This window comes from Primulina eburnea, chromosome 1 (assembly GCF_022965805.1).
Source record: "Primulina eburnea isolate SZY01 chromosome 1, ASM2296580v1, whole genome shotgun sequence".
NCBI lineage: Eukaryota > Viridiplantae > Streptophyta > Magnoliopsida > Lamiales > Gesneriaceae > Primulina > Primulina eburnea.
Window position 1 is genome coordinate 3,888,651 of NC_133101.1, and position 23,253 is coordinate 3,911,903.

Below are 23,253 nucleotides of genomic sequence, written 5' to 3' on the forward strand. Positions count from 1 at the left end.
AACATAAATAATAAATAAAAATTTACACACTATTTTTAGTTTTGATATCAATTAAATGATCAGACATCAATAGATTTTCCAAGAGTAAAAGCCGATAGCAAAACAAATTAATTTTCTAAAAAAATTTATATGACATTTCAGTGACCATAATTTGATCTCTATATAATTAAAACAAAAATCGTTGTGAGATTGTATCATGATGAAAGACAAATCTTCTACTTGAGTTATTCATTAAAAAATTATTTTATTATAAATATGAACATAATTGACTTTTCTCATGAATAAAAATCTGTGAGACTGTGTCACAAGAAGCTTATTATTGAGTAAATAAATTGTTTCTCTATAACTCCTACAAACACACATAGCAAAAACTTGTATGAGACGAATATCTTATTTATGTCATCTATAAAAAACATTATTTTTTATACTAAGAATATTAATTTTTATTGTAAAATAGATATGATTGATTTGTATCTTAATCTACGAGACAGTCTCATGTTCTTAGAGTTATTATTCGAGTAAACCCTAGATTTAATTATATGATTTTTGATTTTTTTTAGGAAATAAAAAATTGGAGGTATTTTCGATTGTCAGGCTATTGAAAAGCATGTAGGGAAGCGGTAGCCGTAGGTTAAGAGTAGGGAGCAGCTTTAATCCTAAGGAGTAAATATATACATGCAGAGAGAAGTGATTGGGGGGGGTACGACCCTAACCCATGATATGAAATGTCTGCCAAAAATCTGATCAATATCTTCTTTCCATTTGGTTGTCTCATTTAAATTTTAAAAATACCAATCAAAATAAAATAATTATAATTCATGGAACTAAATAAAATAATTTGTTTGGTTTGATTATTAACAAGTTTTATTTGTTGGAAAGTAAATGATTTCTGTGTTTGAGTAATTGTATGGTTTAAGATTTTTGATTTATATGTATTATAAATATTTATTGTTTTTTGTTAAACGATATGCGGTGCTTATAATTGGTATCTAAAGTGAAATATTTTATGTTGATTCCTATGAGTTATTAAACAATACAAATTACCTACCTATGGATTGTCCCATCACCATGATCGTATTCGATGGTGACCATCGAAATGCATTATTTTTAATTATTTTATAATTTAAAATATCGAATTATACTGACGTTCTATCTATATATTTTGTTTAAACAACAGCACGCAATACGATTTTGTATATTTGATCACTTCTCAAATCTTTGAATAATTTTATTAATTAAAATATATTATTATAATAATGTATTAATTAGTATTAATTTCCATGTCTATTAAAAATTATTACTAAGAAATATTATAGAAAACATAATATGAAAAAAAAAAAAAGATATTGAAGAATCATAATAGGTCGATGATGAGTTTCCTGGGGAAGCTGATTGGAGAGAATGCAGCCCATTCACGTGGTAGGACTAATGGCTACTTTTTGACTCTGCAAATCATCGTTGAATTGTTCAGTTTACCCATGGTAGCCACGTGATTTACCCACTCACATTTTTTGGATGGATGTACTGGAACTACATGTTCACTTGGTTTTAATAACTTTATAATATATCAATAATAATTTATAAATATCATTTTTTTTAATTTATTTTTTTTATATATTGCTATTTCAATGAAACAATATTAGTGTTTAATCCATTAATATCTTAATTTAAGCAATTGTGTTAAAATATATAATATTATAAATTACTTATATGATATCAGATAATATTAATGTGATATCAAATATTATTGACATATGTTCAAAGTCACGTTGATATTTTGATAAAATACAAATTTTTTTAAAAATAAAGTTACAGTACGACCAAATTTATCAATGAGTGAGTCTTATGTGAGACCGTCTCACGGATCATAATCTGTGAGATGGGTCAACCCTACTCATATTCACAATAAAAAGTAATACTTTTAGCATAAAAAAAATACGTTTTCATGGGTGACCCAAATAAAAGATTCGTCTCGCAAATACGACCCGTAACATCGTCTCACACAAGTTTTTGTCATTTTCAAATTCCAACAATTTTTGTAACTGAGTTGACTATTTTTCTCTTTTATCTATAATAATTTTTGTGTAATGTATAATTATGTTAGAGTAATTTTTTGGGAATCAAATTAATAATTGAGTCTAATTATTTTGTTACGTTTTTCTGTATCATAAAATTAATGCTATTTTTTTTTACCAAAATTTTATCGTTCAGCGACAAAAAATTGTTATTAAAGGTCATAAATTAGTTATCAAAGAGGATTTTTACTTAAAAAATTGATACATCAATTAGATATTTAATAAGGGAACTCGAATATTGGTGGTATATTTAGGCCTCCGTTCACGCGGACCAGTTCTTAGATAGCGTGGAGGGGTGAACTCTTATTTGTTCTACAAATAATTAGTCTAACCTTCTTTAAAGAAAATTTCAGAATTGTATATTTAGCAAATTTATCGGATTTTAGCAATATTATCTCACTTTTTTCTATCATGATTTTTCATTGTAAAAAATGATTTTTTTTCTATCATAATGTATATTATGAAGGTGAATGATTATGATATCTTATCTCTTATGGATTTAAAAAACAAGTGTTTAAAATGGTTTATAATAACTTAAAAATAGATTTTTTATAACAACATATGTTAGTCATTTTCGTAAAACGAGTCCAGAGTCAAAGTAGTTGTTATATATCTTATTGAATAATTGTTAAAATTGAGATTTGGACATAACTCAACAAAAAAAGTTAACTTTAAGGGGAGGATTGTCCAAGTGCACATATGCAACTCTCAGAAATTTTATCTAACCGATATTGGACAACTAACACACCCTCTTATGCTCAAGAATGAATATTTGAAGCGTGAAGTTTACAAGTGACTCAACTATTGACAGTCCAGTCCAACACATATGATGGAATCTGAAATTTGATATCATGTAAAAATTGAGATTTATACATAAATCAACATCAAAAGCTAGTTTTGGAGAGATAATTGTTCAATTACATATATCAAATATCAGATATTTCATTCAACCGATGTATGACAACTAACAACAATCACACTTGTGTTTCTGTTGTACATCCAGCCATCCCAGCAAATAGTATAAAAGTGATTGTTCTTAGAAGATCACTTTAGATCATTTTGAATGCATGTCACCAAACAAAAGCACCGAATACTTCCGGGGAGAAGATGGAAGAATACGACGATGGAAGGATTTACAAACAAACTTAGAGACAAAACACTCGTTCCAAATGACCAAATTATGGCATTAAGACCCACTATCGATCAAGTAAGGGACCGAAATTTAAAAATGTATACATTAAAAAATTTTAAATTTTATATTATTATCCAAAAAAGGATCCCCAGAAAAGAAAATTTGTATATCTATAAAAAAAACTATGGATAAACATTCGTGCGACAAGTTGTTTGGTCAGCAAAATTGACCTAGAAAAAACAAACGTACGTGGGGGATCCAAACATATGAAATATGATCTTAAATGTTGGATTGTAGGGATAAGTGAACAGTAGAATTTAATGAGAAAGACAATGCAAGCAAGCAAGCAAGCAGCAAGCATGCATGCATGCACCCCACATATTTCAAGCTATCCCCTATCACAAATTTAATCCCTGATACCTTTCAGATTTCACATTATATTTCTGTTTGTCCCAAATCCTAATATTTATTACATGTTCGTTTGGTAGGAAGCATGGGCTTTTGTGCTCCACGTGCATTGTAAAAACTAACAAATTATTAGCCTATATTAATCAATCGAACATTGTACACATAACCGAGGAATGATTAATTAAGAATATGATAAAATTTTACTTTAAGAGAAGAATACGTACTTGTCTCGTGTGTGTGTATATATACATATGGAAAAGTTCAAATTAATTCTGTAAATAGATTTGTAGAGACTTTTAGTCCCTCAAATTGACACTTAATTTTATAGAGCATATCATATAACAATTATTGGAATCTACGTCGTCGATGTTTAGCGTCATGTCTGTATTATTATGAAAATCTGATTACAAATGATAAAAAAATAACTAATTTATTTTAGGGAAAAGTGCATTTTTTATTATCTTTGTTATTAGATTTAAGTAATTATATATTTTTTCAATTTTCGAAAATTCTAATAACTTTTTATTCGAAGTGTTGATTTGATACGGTATATATCAACACAATACTAGCTAGTGTCAAATTAGCAATATACGTCGAAAATATGACTAAAGTTGCAAAAAAATAAAATAAAGATAATAAACGAAAACTGATATTTTATAACATACAAAATCAAAATCGCAAAAAAAACAAAAAGAGAAACCTAAAGACCAAAAATATAATTTTGCCATTATAGCACTAACACCAAAATTTGCAACATTAGCACACATGATTTCTTGAAATAATCGAGTCGTGGCCTATTGTTTAAATCACATCAAAATATATAATGAGACAAATGAGAGCCCGTGCACGTATAATATATAAAGTTTTGGATTTGATAATCCCTATAAAGATGTCCTCATTTTTAAATTTTTTTTCCCCAAAATTAATAAGTATTTCATGTTTTATTACTCCAAAATTCAACTACGTGCCACGAAACCTTGATAATCTGCCTCGGCCATACTGCCGACACTCGAGAATTTCGACGAATGGTTCAGACAATAATAATATAGTATGTGACAAGTCTAATTTATCAATCAGTATCGTCCTCGTACTCAACAATCACCATCGACTACTAGTAATATTGCAATATCTCTCACAAACTTTCTATTTGCATGTAATGAAGGGTACAGATAAATTACACGAAAAATATACAAGAAGGAGAAAATTTAAAATCTTCCTCTCCGACCTCAAGCACGCAAAGCATATTTAATTTAGCTTGTCTTTATATTAATTAATTGACAAAAAAAAGGTTACAGAAGACATGGATTTGTCGTCTGGTATGAGAAGAACGGCGCCGGAATTTCTCACATATTTTATTTACTCAAAATATATAATTAATTCTGATCGGTGTGTGGTTTCTCGCTGGCATTCACTGTTTTATTGCCTTTGGTCGTGCATGGAATTATCCCATCCAAATTACTATATTATATATATCATAATAACATATATCTACTCGAAAGGTTTTTGACATAATCTCTCGTTGGTTTATATAAACGATCTTTGTCGATCACAATTAGAGGAGTTCAAGGAATCCAATAATTAAAGGAAAATCTTTGTAGAAAAAGAAAATTATATTACGATCGGTTTTTAGCCAATTTGACAATAATTTATTCAAAGTCAACCTTTGAATAAAGGCAATGTATTGGCCTTAATTAGAGAAGGAGACAATGAATCTGCGTTCGTTTGTCTTTTCCTTCCATATGAAGAGTAACAAAGGTTTTGAAGTGTGTGCTTTTTAACTTATGGTTGGAACTTGGAGCATGATTGATTAATTTTTGGGCAAGCAACTCCTATATTTCATTTCCTACCATTAATTTATTAGTTAAAAATAGATTTAAAAAATGTCATGTGTTTGATTCTATTTGTTAATATTTTCTCGGTCGAATTTATCATGTAATGTTTGTTTAATATATTTACCAGATTGACGTTATTTGCATGCTGCTGCTTAAACCTAAGATTTTATCCGTAACTACTATGAATTTTTCGTCGCCCAAAAAAGAAAGTAATGTATATCCTTTCTATATTCTTGCATTTGATACCAATATTATATTAATGATATAGATACGAGGGAAAAAAATAAAAAAAAAATTATCCCACATACCTAAATTATTGGATCTATTTGGTTCGTGACACAAGAAAAAGTGAAATTAAATTGAATTAATTATCAATTTACCTAAATAACCAAATTGCATCTATTACTTGGTCAATGAAACTTTTGTGTTATTATTATTATTTAGGGTTGACAAAAGGCCTGATTAGGCCCAATTCAACCCGAAGAAGTGGCCCATATATCGGCTTATAGGGGTTGCCCGTCCGTTAAACCATATCGAGTGTGCCTACAGCAATTTTATTAGTTATTTAAAGCAGTTTAAAATATAAATAATTAACTACAAATTTTTTGAAATTGTTTTTAAAAGAAACTTGTCAATATCTAAAAATAAGCTACTTGTGTTTCATAGATATTTTTGAAAAAAATAGGCCAAGATAGTTTAATTTTTAAAATAAAAGAAATTACGTTCAAAACAAACACATTATTTGATTTTGTCACGCCACGAGACCAGGATGTTTAACAGTAACGTTGTTTCATAATCACAAAATTGTAAAACAAGAAGCCTCATAAGTATATAATTTCCAAACTAGTATATTTAGTCATAAATAGAAAACTTTGTCTTTACAACTCCGAAAAAATCATAAAATTTTTCACATAAACATAATGTAAAACATTAACTATAGTGCGAAAGCATATAACTTAAAATAAACTGATAACAAAATTGAAACTTAAACATTAGCAACACTCGTCTTTTTCCTTAACATCCCCAGAACTGAGTTTGTTCTTCATCCTCTAACCAATTTTCATTCTTATCTCAGAGGAGGTGAATGGGTGAGCTACATGGTCATCGCTCATTAAACAGGAGAATTCCTCACAGTCTTTAAAATCATTTTTTCAACAAAAACAATAATTTCAGATATATACATGAATATTCTAAATTTTCATGAATAAGCATGTATCAGAATTATGCACTGAATGAATTATGAATTGCATGACTAACTAATATTTGTCTCCCTATATATTCTCTAAAGAGTGACGCAAGGAATCAAAAATCAAGTATGTTCAGAATATGTATTATTACCATTAATTCACAAAGTTCCAATGCTTCTAAAATACAAATTTTAGAAACCATATTTTAAAAACATATAATACATATATGCTTGTCATTTTAAAACATATATATCAAGTTAAAACAAAAAACCCATTTGCTTGGTTGTTCTTGAATAAAAAACATGTAAAATGTTTAAATAAAATGTTATACTTTTAGTAAACAAAATAATATTGTGCTTAATTGTGCCATCATTCTTGTGCTTAATTGTGCCATCATTTTTCAGGTCTTCACAAGTTTTTTGTGAGACAATCTCACGGATTTTATCCACGAGATGAGTCAACTCTGCCTATATTTACAATAAAATGTTATACTTTTGGTATATAAAATAATATTTTTTTCATGAATGTACAAAATAGAAAATATATCTCACAAAATTGACTAATAAGATTATCTAAGAATAGTTTTGGTCTTGGTTTTATATTAATCCAAATATCTATATCTATTTTGATCAATGTTTTCTTAAGCATTGAGATCATTTGACTTGTTTATGTTCTCTTGATTTCTAGAAGTTTTTCTTCTATCTAAATGATTTAAGAATTTAATTTTGAAAGATACCTTTAAAACTAAATAAAACATTTATTTAATAAAATAAAAGCGTGAAATTTGTATTAATAAATATTTGATATGACATAAGTAAAATATTTTAAATGACATAATAATCTTAATTATATCCAAGATACTGATAAAATGCTTGTAAATAACTATGATTATAAATTATATGAGCATAAAAATATAATAGAACTTAAAACCATTAAAAATATTAAAAGTTTTTTTTTTAAAAAAAAAGAAATAATGGAAAATGATAAAAAGGAGAACATTAATATTTAGTTAAATTGAATGATATAAACATCAGATCAGATTTATATTATTTTTCTAAAGAGTGAGTCTCATGTGACACCGTCTCACATAATAGTAGGTAAATTGAATTCTATATTAAACGTCAGATTTATTTTATTTCTCTAAAATATATGTTTCAAGATCTGACTTAATAGGAAAAAAATAAATTACAATACCTAAAAATGAAAGTGGGCAAGCAAATAGTCGATCAAAACGAAAACTATCATAGTATCATTCTCTCCGGATGGCTGGAAATGTAAACTCTCCAAACAGGATGATTGAAATATCCTCGTGTACCATGAAATCCCTTGACTTCCCCAAATTTTTGTTGTCGGGGTGATAACAGCGTATGTCCAACCCCATAGCTCATCTTGAAACACAACCTCGTTTTCACTCGTCAAGTACAATGGGATGCCAGCGAAAAAGAATTCGCTATCCTCCTCTTCCGATGGCTCCCCCATATCCACCGACGGTAGCTTCATCCAACGTTTACGGCCACCACCGTGTTCGTGTTCTATCAGCAACCACATCCTAATCACAAACCCTTCAAAACGAGTGTAGAGACACAAGTTTCCTATCAAGTTTGTCAAAAAATACCCGTGATGCTCGAAATCCTCAGGTCCATGCAGTTTCTTTAACAAGTCATCTTTAGGATCAAAGTATACTATTCCAGTATAAGAAAAAAGGGACGAACACGTTGACATAACCCAGTATACAACTCCATTAACGTAAGTCCCCTCACGGCCTAGGCATCCTGTCAATTCGCTTCGTCTCTCGACCCAACTATCGTTTTTAATGGAATAAACCATGTATTTTCCGCCTAGTAAAACAGCTATAAACTTATAATCATCTTCATATTTATCGAAGCAAAGCCCATAACCTTCCGAAGGATGCATACGGGGGGCATTTGTCTCATCAAAGAACGGGCAAGAAAAAGTCGAGATATTTCTCGTGAATGGATTCAGTAACACAAACTTCTTCTTGAGGGTCTCTTGATTGGTTTGCTGGAACAGAAGTATCCCTTCACAGCCGCATAAAATATGTTCAAACTTGTATTCTTCCGACTGAAATTGGCAGACCGATTCCGTGTAAAATTCATGGCCTGTAAACTTAATCAAACTGTATGTGTCGTGTTTAAGTGAATGACTGGCAAAAAAGCATCGGGAATTCGAGATATTTGATTGTTTGGAGTGAGTTTCGGCGAATCCCGGATCTTTGATCATGGCGTTCCATGATTTGCAGACGGTTTTAAACCGGAGAAGAGACTTAATGGGTAATCTCGAGAGAATGTTTTCTAATATATCATATGGAAAATCATGCGTGCTTTGCTGATTCTTCATGCTCAGGAGTTTGAGACTTTCAATACGAGAGAATATTTTGCTACAAAATTATGATAAAGAAAAGATACAATGATATTTATATTCTCACGAAACCGTAAAGATTTGGAAAACTAACAAATTAAATTATTTGTGTATTAGCAAACCGTAAAATCTATAAATTCAAATATTTGGAAAACAAGATTTTGTATGACAAGGCAACTCTTGAGCAGCAATCCACGCATTAACGGAAAGTTGAATTTTCGACATAATTAATTATGATTTTTAGATTTTTTTAACTTAATAATCATGAATAAAACTAAATATTGTTATATTTTTTTAAAAAAAATGAATTTAGATAATGTTTACAAATTATATTATCAATAACTAAGAATCGCCTTATTTATTTAAGGTATAATGATAGATACAAATATATAGATAGAACGATAAAGATATATTTTCTCAATCTACAATATATATACTATATTATTGAATTTGAGCACCTCGTACTAGTTAATTTTGGTACGTCAATGTGACATCAAAGTTTATTTACAGTTTTACTTTGCATGACATTTATTATGTAACTTTGTTGGTGGAGATTTATATGTAATTTTGGTACGTCTCCTCGTCTTTTTCCTTATTTTCTCAATTTCTCTTTATTTTATCTCAAAGTTCAAAATATCTCATTAAAATCGTATCTAATCTATAAGTATTATATCTTAACTTAATAATATATATTTTTTATTCAACAATTATCGAACACAAAAACTTTCTATATGTATGCAACCATCACGTGCCAAATGACTAGTACTATATAAGCGTTAGGGTCAAATGTTTGGCAAAAACTTGTGTGAGACAGGTTTCAAGGGTCGTATTTATGAGACAAATCTCTTATTTGAGTCACCCATGAAAAAAGTATTACTTTATATGCTACGAGTATTACTTTTTATTGTGAATATGAGTAGGGTTGACCCTTATGATCCGTGAGACGGTCTCACATCAGACCTAAATGTTTTGGTAGGTTGGTATAATCTCTTTAATTTTTTGTTTTTGGTACCATTTTCCCCCAATATAATTTTTCTTTTTTCCCCTCAAATTTCTGTATTTAGTATATTGGCTTTAATTTTGTTTTTTGTTTTTTTTCCATTTTCTATTATTTTTTTTTTTTGGTTTTTCATTTAAAAAGTTAAATGTGCAAACACGCAACGCATACACTCGAATATCAGTCTTAATAGAAAATATATCTACATTATTAGTTACATTCAACAATCATATCGTGACACTTAACTTAGATGATTACTTACATAGCGACTACTTTGTTAAAACTTTCATTTGGCAACATTGCTTGGAAACTACATCGATCTATTTTAATGAATCATTGCAAATTATTTATCCTCGAGTTGTAACTTATTTTTGTCTTTCGCTATATACATAATCTTTTGATAACTTTACAAAAGAAGAATTAAGATTTTGATCTTGTGAGTTGGATATTTTAGATTATAGTCATCTATCTTGCCAGAGGTTCATTCAACAACTTGATTTTTTTCGGTTTTGTTTCTTTTTTCGCCATAAGACACTTAACTCAAATATTGTTTATTTGATATCGATTATCTCTTCTATGGCTCGTATGATGCAAATAAAAAAACATATGTTACACACATTAAAATTCATCTAAAAAAAAGGAAAATAATAGAGAACTACTAAGTATAAGAAGGATCCGGATCGCCTGCTGTGCACAGCATGCTGCTGTGCACAGCTTGATTTTTTTTTTTTTTTAATTTTTCTTTTTTTTTCTCTTTATTTCCTCTCTTATTCTCTTTTGTTTTCATTCTATTTTCATCCATTTTTTTTCAATCTTCCACAAACATTGGACAATTTTATATAAAATAATATAAACATTTTAATTTTTTTATGTTAAATTAATAATTTTGCAATTAAAAATTACTATATTAAATTTTTACATGTGAAAAATCGTATCATTTTTTTCGAATTTGATGAGTATTATTAATTTTTTTCCAATGTACAAAATTTTTAACAATATAAAACTATTAACATGTTAATGCTTAAATTAAAATTTAGAACATTTCCACTATGCAATATCAAAAACTAAAATTCAACACCACATTTCCATCAAAAATAAATAATTCATACATTTTGAAACTTCATTTCAACTAACAATGTTTATACCACAGTAGGGGATGTTGTGAACAATTTTTTTTAAAAAAAAGTTTATATATATATTTTTATAATTTTTTTTATCATTTTTTTGGATTTTTTGTTTTATTTTTTTTTTTTACTCTCATTCAAATTTTTTATTTTAAAATATTTTTTGCTCCTTTTAAAATATATTATAATTATTTTTTTTTTCGATTTTTGATTTTTTTTGACATTTCAATTTTAGTTCTTTTCGCATGTTTGTTTCATCCATTTTCATCGATACTCGAACAAGATTAAAAATTTGTGATTTGTTTTCGTCATCAATCAATTCTACCAAAAAAACATCGAATTTTCATTAGTATAGTAAACACTTGGTTTTACAAATAAGAAAGAGAGAAAAAAATTATAATATATTTTAAAAGGAGCAAAAAATATTTAAAAATAAACATTTTGAGTGAGAGTAAAAAAAAGATTAAAACAAAAAATCCAAAAAAATGATAAAAAAAATTAAAATATATATATATAAACTTTTTTAAAAAAAAATGTGCACAGCATCCCCTACTTTGGGGATGCCACAGTAGGGGATCCTCGTCCATTTTTATTTATGTAATATATATTTTTCTATTGTCACATGGATCATGTAGAAAGCAATCAATAACAAATGAACCATATTTGTTTGATTTAATGATTATGAGCAAAAACATACCAAAAAAGTTATTGGATAATAATCAAAATTTGAAAAGTTATACGACTAAAATCTAAAACACAACCAAAATCATAATTATATCTATTTCTATACATAAAAAATGTAACTATCATGTTAAACCATAACAAAATAAATATCCAGGGTCCATCAATTTCAAATAACAAAAAAAAAAAAAAACATATTAAATATCAAGCTAATGTAGTTTATCACCCCACTTCGTCAAAGTAATCAAAAAATATTCTTGGCTATGGCCTGTTCTTAGCAGAAAACAAAAAATAACAATAAAGTTCTCTCATAAAAACCGATTAAACCCGGAAAAAGAAGATGGAGAAAGAGATCATTGATTTGAGAGCTACCACTCTCTGCGGATGGCTGGAAAATGCAAACTCTCCAAACATGAGGATCCAATCATCACAGTGTCAAACGGAAGTTTCTTAATTTCCCCAAATTTTTGTTTTTCGGGGCGATAAACAGCGTATGTCATAGACCACGGATTTTGAAACACAACCTCGTTTTCACTCGTCAAGTACAATGGCCTACAAGGGAGAAATAATTTGCTCAAGTCGTCTTCCGGTGGCTCCAAGTTATAATCCGCCGTCATTAGCTTCATCCAACGTTTACGGCCACCGTGTTCGTGTTCGTGTTCTTTCAGCAAAAATATCCTAATCACTGACTTTTCATGAATAGTGTACAGACACAAATTCCCTCTCAAGTTTGTCAATTCAAAATTGACATTCTTCAAATCCTCCGGTCCACGCAGTTGCTTTAACAAGTCATCTTTAGGATCAAAATATACTATTTCACCAGGTGAAAAGAAGGACAAACAATCTGACATAATCCAGTACACAACTCCATTGACATAAGTCCCCCTGAAACATACATATCCTCTCAATTCGCTCTGTCTCTCGATCCAACTATCGTTTTTAACTGAATAAACCAAGTATCTTCCACCTCGTAAAACAGCTACAAACTTGTAATCATCTTCATATTTATCGAAGCAAAGCCCATACCAGCCACAAAAACAAATACGGTTGTCAAGTATTTCATCATAGAACGGACAAGAAAAAGTCGAGTAGTTTCTCGTGAATGGGTTCAGCAACACAAACTTCCTCTCGCGGGTCTCTCGATAAATGTCCTCGAACAGAAGTATCCCTTCACAGCCGCATAAATAGTAGGCATATTTGTACTCTTCCGACTGAAACAGCCCGACCGATTCCATGTAAAATTCATGGCCTTTAAACTTCATCCAACTGTAAGTCTTCTCTCCACATGAATAACCGACGAAGAAGCGTTGGGAATTCGAGAGTTTTGATTGCTTGGAGTGAGTTCCTGCGAATCCCGGATCTTTGATCATGGCGTTCCATGATTTGCAGACGGTTTTCAACCGGAGAAGAGACTTAACGGGTAATCTTGAGAGAATGTTTTCTAATACATCGTATGGAAAATCATGCTGATTCTTCATTCTCAGGAGTTCTCCAGACTTTCAATAGGAGAAAATATTTGTCTACAAAATTGTCATACATAACTAGTTTAAAAGATACAATGATATTTATATTCCCTAAAGATTTGAATAACTAACAACACAAAAACTCTTCCGATGTCACGTGTCAATTTTGTGAAACGAATATTTTATATGGTTCATTCATGAAAAAGTATTATTTTTTATGTCAAATATATTATTTTTTATTGTAAATATTAACATGATTGATCTGTCTCACAAATAAAGATCCATGAGACCGTCTCATGAAAGACCTACTCAACTAACAAATTAAATTATTTGTAAATTAACAAAACATGAAATCTATAAATTTCTAATATTTGGAAAACAAGATTTCGTGTAACAACGCAAATCTTCACTTGAAGCATCAATCCACGCATGAACGGACATTCGAATTTTCGACATAATTAATTATTATTTTAAACTTAATAATCATAAGTAAAATTAAAAATGTGATAAAGTTTTTTAAAAAAGAGAAAAGTGTGTTCAAATAATGATTACAAATTATTTTATTCTTATTATACAATGACTGATACAAAAATATATAGATACAACAATTGATATATCTATTTTCCCTATCTTTATCTCTATGCTATTTTAAAGTTGATTTGTGAGCACTTTTTCAATTTCCCTCTTTTTTTTTCTTTTTTCCGTTTGTTAGTTATTTATTTACGAACATGTCACTTTTGTAATTTTGATATATCTCTTGTTTTTTGGTGTCTATTTATTTACAAAAACAAAAATTTTCAAAATTATAGTGTAACACCTCATAAATTTTTATAGTTATGATAATATCCAAATTTTAATATAAATCATTTTAAAAAAAGTATATAAAAACACAACGCTTACGTCGAAAACCTATACTATATTAAATGTTAGCTTAATAGAGACAGAAAATTGGTAGGTCTGGTAGAACAAGTTCAGAAATTGCATGAAAGCCACTCATTAATTTTTATAAATACGATATCATCCCTATTTTAACATAAAATAAATTAATTGCAAAACACAGTACAAACAAGCAACATATATGTCGGGTATTAATATTATATTACACAAAAATTCATGTGAGATGATGGTCAATTTTATGAGATTGATATCCAACCAGACCCGATTAATAAAAAATATTACTTTTTTATAATAAAAATATTATTTTTTTATTTTTGAGTGTGGATCGAGTTGATCTATTTCACAGAATTAGATTCGTATGATTGTATCACAAGATATTATTCAATATACTAGGATAATGGTGGGCTTGGTACATTAGTATGATTAACTTCTCTTTTTGGCCATTTGATAACAATTTATTTACGAAAATGTTGTAAAATTTACGTGCATCTATAAATACCAAAATGTCACCTTTTCAAAATGTTCTCTGTCTTTTATTTACACATTATTTTGTAATTTTTTTTCGTTTTACAATTTAATTTTTTTCCTTTTTTGTTTTGTTTTCATTTTTTTTAAATAGACTGTACAAACATGCAACACATTCATCTATTTATTATACTATATTAAGCTTGGGGGGGAGGGTTTGGTATGTTGGCATGACCTTCCTCCCTTTTTATTTGTATTCGATGACTATTTATTCACAAAAACATCACTTTAAAAAATATTATCTATATATTTTTTTAGAAATCTATTTTTTTTCTACATTAAGGGTTTTTACATAACAAAAATAAATAATATTTTATGACCTATAAATTGAAAATAATAATTACTTTTAATAAGTAAATTTATTTTTTTCTAATTATTTTATAAAATTTTAAATAATCTGCATCTTATTTTTTGTTATAACTCAAATTTCATATATATGATAGTGATTAAAAAATTTATTCATTTGTTAATATGTTTTTAAAAATTTATGAACACATATGTATAAGGATAATTATAATAAATTAAATATATTAAAATTTTATAAAGTTACAATAGTTTTAAATATTTTAACATACTTATTCTCTATTTTCAGATACAAAATAATTATCTTATTTATTTTTTGTTAGAAATATTGTCAAAAACAAAATATATATTTTTTCATACTAAAATTTACTAGAAATGGATGAAATTATTTTTAGTATGATTATTTATTAATATCGAAAATTATTGTTTTGTATTTTTTTAAATATTAATTGATCAAATGAACACGTTGAATTGACATGAATAATTGAAATTGAATTACAATAAATTTAATACTAACTTATTTATTGTCTTTCGTAAATTAAATCAATAATTAAAATTATTTATATTGATAAAAAAATATTTTAAATAAATAAAAATTATTCATGTTGAACTTATAATTTACAGAAATAAAAAAATTACTATAATAAATTATAAAATTCAAAATTCTTATGCTTCAATGAAAAATTTATAAAACTAATTAATATTTTTAGGCTTGAACTAGCAATCCAGGCATGAGCTGACAGTTGACTTTTCGACTTAATTAATTAATATTTTCAGGCTTTTTAAACCTAATAATAATGAGTAAAATTGAAAATAACTTATTTTAGCAAGTTTTTTAAATGCTTTAAAAAATTATTATCAACTTTCTATTACAAAATTCTTCTTGTTGTCGGAAAACAAATATATATAAATAAGTTATTCTGTTTCAAAAGAATTTTAAAATGATTATCATGATTGATAGAGAGGAAAAAACACAAGCTCAAACTTCAGAATTTCTTTAAAAGTTAGATGAAAGACTCAAAATTTTATGAAATTAAAAATTTATCCAGTAAAATGAATTTAGAATCAGCAAAAATTTGGCAAACAAAATAATAAATTTCCACCAAAAAGCAGACACAATGACTCTTTTTACATGCAAAACACCTTTCATGGTATCCAGCATTGACAATCTTGAACTTAGATTGATGCCTTAGCTCTGAATCTGAGATAACTCAGGAGCTTCATAGAGAACCGCGCTAGAGTAAAAAAAGTTTTAATTGTTGCACGACCTTTGACAATCCCCTCTCTTGCACCACGTGCACTCCTAGCTAAACTCGGTTCATGTATCCCGGTTTCGTTTGGGGCCACCACCTGCACCGGTGCTATCGAAGTCGAGATTAAGCCAATTTCATCACCCTCGAGTCATTTCGGAAAGAAAACTGAAATCAACACACTGTACTAACTTGATGGAATCATGTCGGTCAGCTGCCTTAATCTTTCTTCTGTCACACGAACGGCTCGAGTTGAGTTCCTAATGCCTTGTGTAATTTCTTGGCTACAATAGGAAAATAATGAATGTTAAATTAACGTTAACTATGAGATATTCAGAGATAGAGAAGCTCGAAGTTAAAATGAGTAACCCCAGATCATTGAGCTCTGTTGTCAAGTCACTGATCTCCATCCCAGACAACCGAACGGCAGCCATAGTATCAGGCAGCTCCTCTCTCGTGGCATCCATTAACTTCTCTAGTGATTCTGCTGCTCTTCTAAAGGCCTTCAATTGAACATACGAAAATCAAGCACCATAAATGAGGGGAACCAAACAACGTATGCTACCAATGACATATTTCATCAATATTTTCTCAGCTCCGTTGAAGTATTATATAATAACAGCATTATTGCCTTTTGCATGCTTATTTTCCAGCTAATGATCAGCAACTTCTATTGCAGGTGGCACATTTGGATTTAACAAAATATTTTACAAGTAAAGAGAGAACATGTAGCAACAAGGATTACGAAAACAAACCAGAAGAGTTGGAATTGCCGAACAAAAGAGCCATGTTGCAGATATCGCCACCTGATAGTTAATATGAAATTGAGTATCATCCTTTAAAATAACCCAACAGAACAACTTAATGGAAGCAAATAGCACAAAAGATGTATTTAAGATAGAAATGCCACTTCAAAAAATCAAATATCAAATAAACTAAATATGTTCGACCATTCAGCTCAACTGTAAGTCTTATGGTGTAAAAGTAGCCTTTTCACAATTACATCCCAAATCCAATGTGTGGCATTAATGGTGACATTCTATAAAACCAAAAGTAACTTTAAAAAATATCAATCCTCAAAAGCACATAAGATGCCTGAAAACAAGTCTATTTCATAAATTAAATGCTGATTTTTTAACTACAAAATAAATAAAATACAATGAAATTTGTCTCTACCGATCAGTGGAAGGCAGCAGCAACGAAGCTAATAGCAAGCTAACAACATAGGGAATAACAAACAGCAGTGTAAGCGGCAGCAGAACCTTTCTCAGTTTCAGTCTCTCTAGAGGTTTTGTAGGCATGAGACATAAATCACTCAACGAGAGGGGGCCCAATATTTTTCAGCAAGAACAAGTTCTAAATAATAATACAATCCAAAGGGCTAAGATAGCAAACAGGAAAAAGAAAGCAGCATTTGTATTGTAGAATAAATTGAGAGAGCAAAATATGAAAATAAAATAGAGAAACACTGAGTTCTTTATAGAGTGAAATTGAGTTTGCTATCAAGTATATAGAGTTTTCATGCCAGAACATTATCAAATTTAATCAAATATTGCATTTTAAATTATATTAGACTTCATTTTGTCAATCGTTATTCCGACTATACGTTACACCAATTTAAAATGGAGCCTATATATATATATATATATATATATATACACACTTTGAAATGCAATATCTCAAAATAATTTAATAGAATTTCTGCATTGAGCTTGGGCTTCACAATTTACTTTTTCACACTTCACTTACTTGTAAGTTTCGAAGAAACAAAAATAAAACTGTGGTATCCCATATCTGCCAAGGCGTGGTAGGACACAAAAGCATATATGTTCTCTCGTGGTAACCATGATACCCTGTGATATAGTGGTAACTGGTAACCATGAAACCTTGTAATGTAGACAAATTTTCTTCTCTACAGAATTAAGATAGTTCATTACTATCTTCCCAAACGATTATCCACCAATAGATTTCATCAACTAACAATGGATTATCGACGCAGTGGAAGATTGATCTATATCTTATTTGTTCCATATTTATCTACACATATTTTTCTAATTTTTAGTGATAGCTTTAGCGTGAATTGCAGTTGGTTAGGATTCGATCATTCTTTCGACCTTTTTATATTTGAACTGCAAGATTAGGTGATTTTTTTTACCATTTATATGTCTCTTGTTATTTCTTCTCAGCGTTTTTTCAATAGTAATAAAATAGACTTGAGCGCTTGCAAGTGTTATTTTGTTTGCTTCTTACTCTGTGCCTGCATCCATTCTTCTTGGATATTTTTAGCTGCAATAAGCACCAGCAGCTTATACATAAATTACATGAGAATGGATAGCTAAGCAAAGAGCAACCTTTTTTCTTATCACGTCGATATCCAGGAAAGGATAGGTGAATCCAATGCTATTTGCAGATGCACTGAATCACGAATACTTTCTAAATTGATACTGAACACTTTAAAAATAATACTAGCTCCATAAGTTGTACAAAACTTCATAGAAACATGTGACATTGTACAGGGAAAGATGAGTAATTTTGCCTGGATTTTATGTAATTCGGCAATAATTTGAAATACTTCGGACCTGAGGCGATAAAATCTAATGATGATTATACATTAAACCTAGGCCGACACACAAATTTCAGTAGAAATACATCTGAATAGAAAAAAGAAGAACCCTTTATCTCAGACTAAAGCAATCAAACACTTGATAAAATATCTATTCAAGTAATGCTCACCCAAAACAAAATCAAGTTAGTCTAGCAGAGAGAGAGGAAGAAAATACCCCGCAGGCGATGAAACTGAGAACGTGAATGTGGCGGTGAGTGAAAGTGTACTGATAGGGCCGAAGCTCAGGGGAGGATTCAACTGTGGATGATAGGTCCACAGATTGAACAGTGGAAGAAGCGAATCGAGGCCGATTGTGTAACTTGAGACTCAGACGCCGGCGAGAATAAGCGACGGCGCCACTTCCACCACGGGAACTACCACGGATTACTGGGCTCGGGACCGGCAAGACCAACGCCGCCTCCTTCAACATCTTCAGAAACGCCGATGCATATATCCGAACATATTTGGGTTCGGCGAATCCTCGGAATATCCGAAACAGTGTCAGCGTCTCGACGCGAATTTGAGATTAATATTGTGCTGAAATGTTAAACAGCAACATATTTTAGCCAAAAATTTGTGTGATTTTTCGTGCTACGTATTTTTTATTTCGATCACCTATGAAAAAATATTGGAGTACACATAAAATATGGAATGGGTCTCATATGAGATCGTTTTACAGATTTTAATCTGTGACATGGGTCAACTCTATCTATATTCACAATAAAAAGTAATACTCTTTTAACATAAAAAGTAATATGAATAAGTTTGCAGTAAGATAAAAGGATAGAGTTTTTTTCAAAAATATGAGTTGTTAAATATATATAAAATTTGATTTGAAAATTATAATTATACTTTGTATGACTTTTGTAAAAGAACGTAATATCTTGTGAGACACTATCACATGTTTATATTTGTGATAAGCGTCGATATGATCTTATCAACAATGAAGAGTAATATTTATAACATAAAAATTAATATTTTATACGGAGGAACCAAATACTAAATTTTCTCGTAAGACGATATTATAAATTTTTGTGTTGATGAAAATTTATTGTAACAAGTCATTAATTTGTTTGAGATGGTCTCACAAGATAATTTTTGAAACAGATCTCTAATGATGCTTAACTGATGAAAAATATAATTTTTTATGTTAAAAATAATAATTTTCACAATAAATATAGATCGATCTGTCACAAAAACGAACTCTTCGTGAGAATAGATTCAAAACTCTGAAGCTTCGAGAAACTTCCAAGCTATTGTGCTTTTGGATGAACAATTTTTTAATAACTTCCCCTATTTTAAATAATCGACACAGATTTTAAAAATATTGTGGGTATCGATGAGAAGTTTTAACAAAAATATTTTAAATCATTGACCAAATTTATAACTTATTATCAAATTACTTTTTCCCCCCAAAAAAATATTAAGTAATTTGAAATTCTTTATTTTAATTCATTACTCAATTCATGTCATGGAGTAAACATAATAATCAAATTATTTAAAGACATTACTTTTTGTGAACTAAAATTTGTTTGTACCAAGTACCAACGGCCAACCTGACTTTATTTAGATTGTGCAAAAATACACGAAACAATAGCCTTGTTTTTAAAATTTGGCGACCATTTTTTTTCTTTTTCTCTGAGGACAAAATGGTTCCCAACATTTAGATACTAAACCCTAACAATTGTCGATCATGAATCCGAAGAACGGTAAAATGGTAATAAATTCAACCAAACTGGTTCAAAGTTAGAAACAACTCTATTAAGCGACACTTCAACTACGATAATCTTATATTCGCTCAAAAAAAAAAGGACTCAACAAGGAATTTGCTACTGATGATACAAAAAGAATCTGTTCATGTCAGTTCTTCTATTCAAGGACCGGCTGATATATCGTATATGTATATCACAATTGTGAATATTGAAAGTTCTCAAAAATAAATTGGGTAGTAGAGCTTGATTTTATTCAACATAGTTAGACATTTATTCATCCTTGAAGTTGCACAAGCCCGACCAAGGTCATGTTACAATTGCAAGAAGAAAACGATAATTTCAGTGCATCAAATCCCACAAATCTCTACTTGAATTAAAAAACCATGCTCATAGATCATTGTTCCTTTAAATTTTCAACCGAAACGTAGGAACAGCCATCAAGTGCTCGGCTCTAGCCACGACGAGCGCAAAATCCTCGGTCATGTCCAGTTCTTCCGGCAACATACCATTAGGCAGCTTTAGATCAAAGCAGTGAACCAGTTGTGCAACGATTAGCCGAACTTGGATGAGCCCGAGTTGCAATCCAGGGCATCCTCTCCTTCCAGACCCGAAGGGAATAAGCTCGAAATGTTGCCCTCTGACATCTATATCCCTCCCAACAAATCTCTCCGGAATGAACTTCTCCGGATCACTCCAGGAACTCGGATCACGTCCGATTGCACGTACATTAACAATTATTCGCGAGTCTTTCGGTATATGGTACCCGTCAACCGTGCAATTTTCCATAGAGTAGTGAGGTAACAACAAAGGCGCGACTGGGTGTAGCCGAAAGGTTTCTTTTACAACCATATCTAGATACTTCAGTTTCTCCAAGTCGGATTCCTCTACCATCCTTTCCAATCCCACAACTTCTTCCAACTCTTGCTGAACTTTTTTCATTGCTTGGGGATTTTGTAGGAGTCTCGAAAGCACCCACTCGATCGATGAGGCCGCGGTGTCCATTGAAGCTACAAGCATGTCCTGCACAGAAAATTTACTGACAATGATTATTGCTATATCTGGAACATCACTTGTGCCAAAAGTTTGAGCTCCCGAGACTATCTAACAGTAGTTTTTTTTTTGAAAATTTGATTTCTCAACACGGGGAAATGGGGTAATAAATTAATTACCAGCATTATGGCCTTAACATGGCCACGATCAAACTGAAACTCTGTCTCCCCAGATTCCATAATCGACATCATGGTATCAACAATGTCTTTAACCTGCCCGCGATCACTGGTCTTGACATGGTCATCGATAACTTTCTCGAAAAAATCATCGAACACTTTCGCGACGGCCTTCATTCTTTTCGTCAATCCTTGAAGATCAAGAATCCCAAGTAGAGGAAAGTAATCCCCAAGATTTGGAAGTGCTGACACTTTCAACCCTTCTTGAATCACAGATTTGAACCCTCTCTCGTCGATGTCTTTATCCTCGTACTTCTTACCGAACACCATCCTACAACTCATCTCTGCAGTAAGGGATGAAACCATAGCACTGAGATCAACAGCAACAGTTCCTCTCTGAGATTCTTCTTTCACGGCCTCTATAAAAAGGCCAAGCTCTTCCCTCCTCATGGGTTGGAATGAGTTTATCTTGAGATTACTAGGAAGCTCTAGAGTGCAGAGTTTACGCATGTTTCGCCAGTATGCGCCGTATTTCCCGAAAATCAAGTTTTTTTTATCCCAAGAAATGTATTTAGCCGCCTCGTGTGGAGGTCTGCTCGCGAACACGAGATCATATGTCTTAAGAAAAAGCTCGGCGGCTGCCGCAGATGAAACGATGATGTTCGGCACGAACCCGAATTGCAAGTACATGATCGGGTCATGTTGTTTGGCCATTCTTTCCAAATCTAGATGAGGGTTCTTGCCTATCATCTGAAGATGTCCCAAGATAGGAAGCCCTTTCGGACCCGGAGGCAGCTTCTTCTTTTTCTTAGTATACATACGAAGCAAAGGAGCAGCTAAACATGCTACAATTGCCATAATCCAAATCCAAGAAACACCCATTGTTATTTTTTTGGCCGATCAAATTTTTTAGTATGCAAAGAATTTTGAAACTATTGTAGAAATCTTAAGAGTGTGTTCGTTTCTTTTTATGACGTTATCGGATACCAAAGATGCTCCGTGTCGCATTCGAGTTGCGAATTGAATATCCATTATAAAATTTGGGGGAGAGTTCATTATTGCCGTAAGTTTCTTGTTTCGGTGACGACTTGATTTCTAGAAATTACTGATATAATGGAACAAAATTCATCAGACAAATCCGGTGCACCTCTGCTGTTATTGACTTTATTTTGGAGTTATCCATACGCCGCAGTAAACAATTGGACCAATGTAAAAGTTAAATGCTGTCGTAATCAACAGTGATTGATAGAAGATATGACGGGGAGATATTTTAGAGGAGACAAAAACTTGTGTGAGATGGTCTCACGGGTCGTATTCGTAAGATGGATCTCTTATTTGGGTCATTCATGAAAAGTATTACTTTTTATGCTAAAAGTATTACTTTTTATTGTGAATATGGATATGGTAGACCCGTCTCACAGATTAAGATCCGTGAGACGGTCTCACATGAGACTCACTCTTCAAAGAATGAGTACCTAACTTACGTTTCTTACATATATTCATAATTTTTAATTAAG

General features: G+C 30.6%; 4 protein-coding genes across 5 annotated transcripts; all 4 read right to left on the minus strand.

Annotated features, from left to right (window-relative positions):
- Nucleotides 1–7,828: 7,828 nt before the first annotated feature.
- Nucleotides 7,829–8,992, minus strand: LOC140807151 (F-box/kelch-repeat protein At3g23880-like). The gene has a single exon (XM_073164233.1). It carries the CDS (start codon nt 8,990–8,992, stop codon nt 7,829–7,831), a length of 1,164 nt encoding a protein of 387 aa, XP_073020334.1.
- A 3,191-nt stretch (nt 8,993–12,183) lies between these two features.
- Nucleotides 12,184–13,293, minus strand: LOC140807911 (F-box/kelch-repeat protein At3g23880-like). The gene has a single exon (XM_073165201.1). It carries the CDS (start codon nt 13,291–13,293, stop codon nt 12,184–12,186), a length of 1,110 nt encoding a protein of 369 aa, XP_073021302.1.
- Nucleotides 13,294–15,984: 2,691 nt separating this feature from the next.
- On the minus strand, nt 15,985–19,406 carry LOC140822717 (uncharacterized). Of its 2 annotated transcripts, none has more exons than XM_073183581.1 (5): nt 19,034–19,406; nt 17,009–17,059; nt 16,623–16,756; nt 16,446–16,537; nt 15,985–16,353 (listed from the first exon to the last, which is right to left on the minus strand). In XM_073183581.1, the coding sequence occupies exons 1-5, from the start codon at nt 19,286–19,288 to the stop codon at nt 16,322–16,324; spliced, it is 564 nt and encodes a 187-aa protein (XP_073039682.1). In that variant the 5' UTR covers nt 19,289–19,406; the 3' UTR covers nt 15,985–16,321. The 2 variants fall into 2 exon arrangements, with proteins under 2 accessions (XP_073039682.1, XP_073039675.1); XM_073183574.1 differs by having other exon boundaries at nt 15,985–16,364.
- Nucleotides 19,407–20,817: 1,411 nt separating this feature from the next.
- LOC140822731 (cytochrome P450 71AU50-like) lies at nt 20,818–22,775 on the minus strand. The gene is made up of 2 exons (XM_073183592.1): nt 21,740–22,775; nt 20,818–21,590 (listed from the first exon to the last, which is right to left on the minus strand). Exons 1-2 carry the CDS (start codon nt 22,616–22,618, stop codon nt 20,976–20,978), a joined length of 1,494 nt encoding a protein of 497 aa, XP_073039693.1. The 5' UTR covers nt 22,619–22,775; the 3' UTR covers nt 20,818–20,975.
- Between the last annotated feature and the right edge of the window lie 478 nt (nt 22,776–23,253).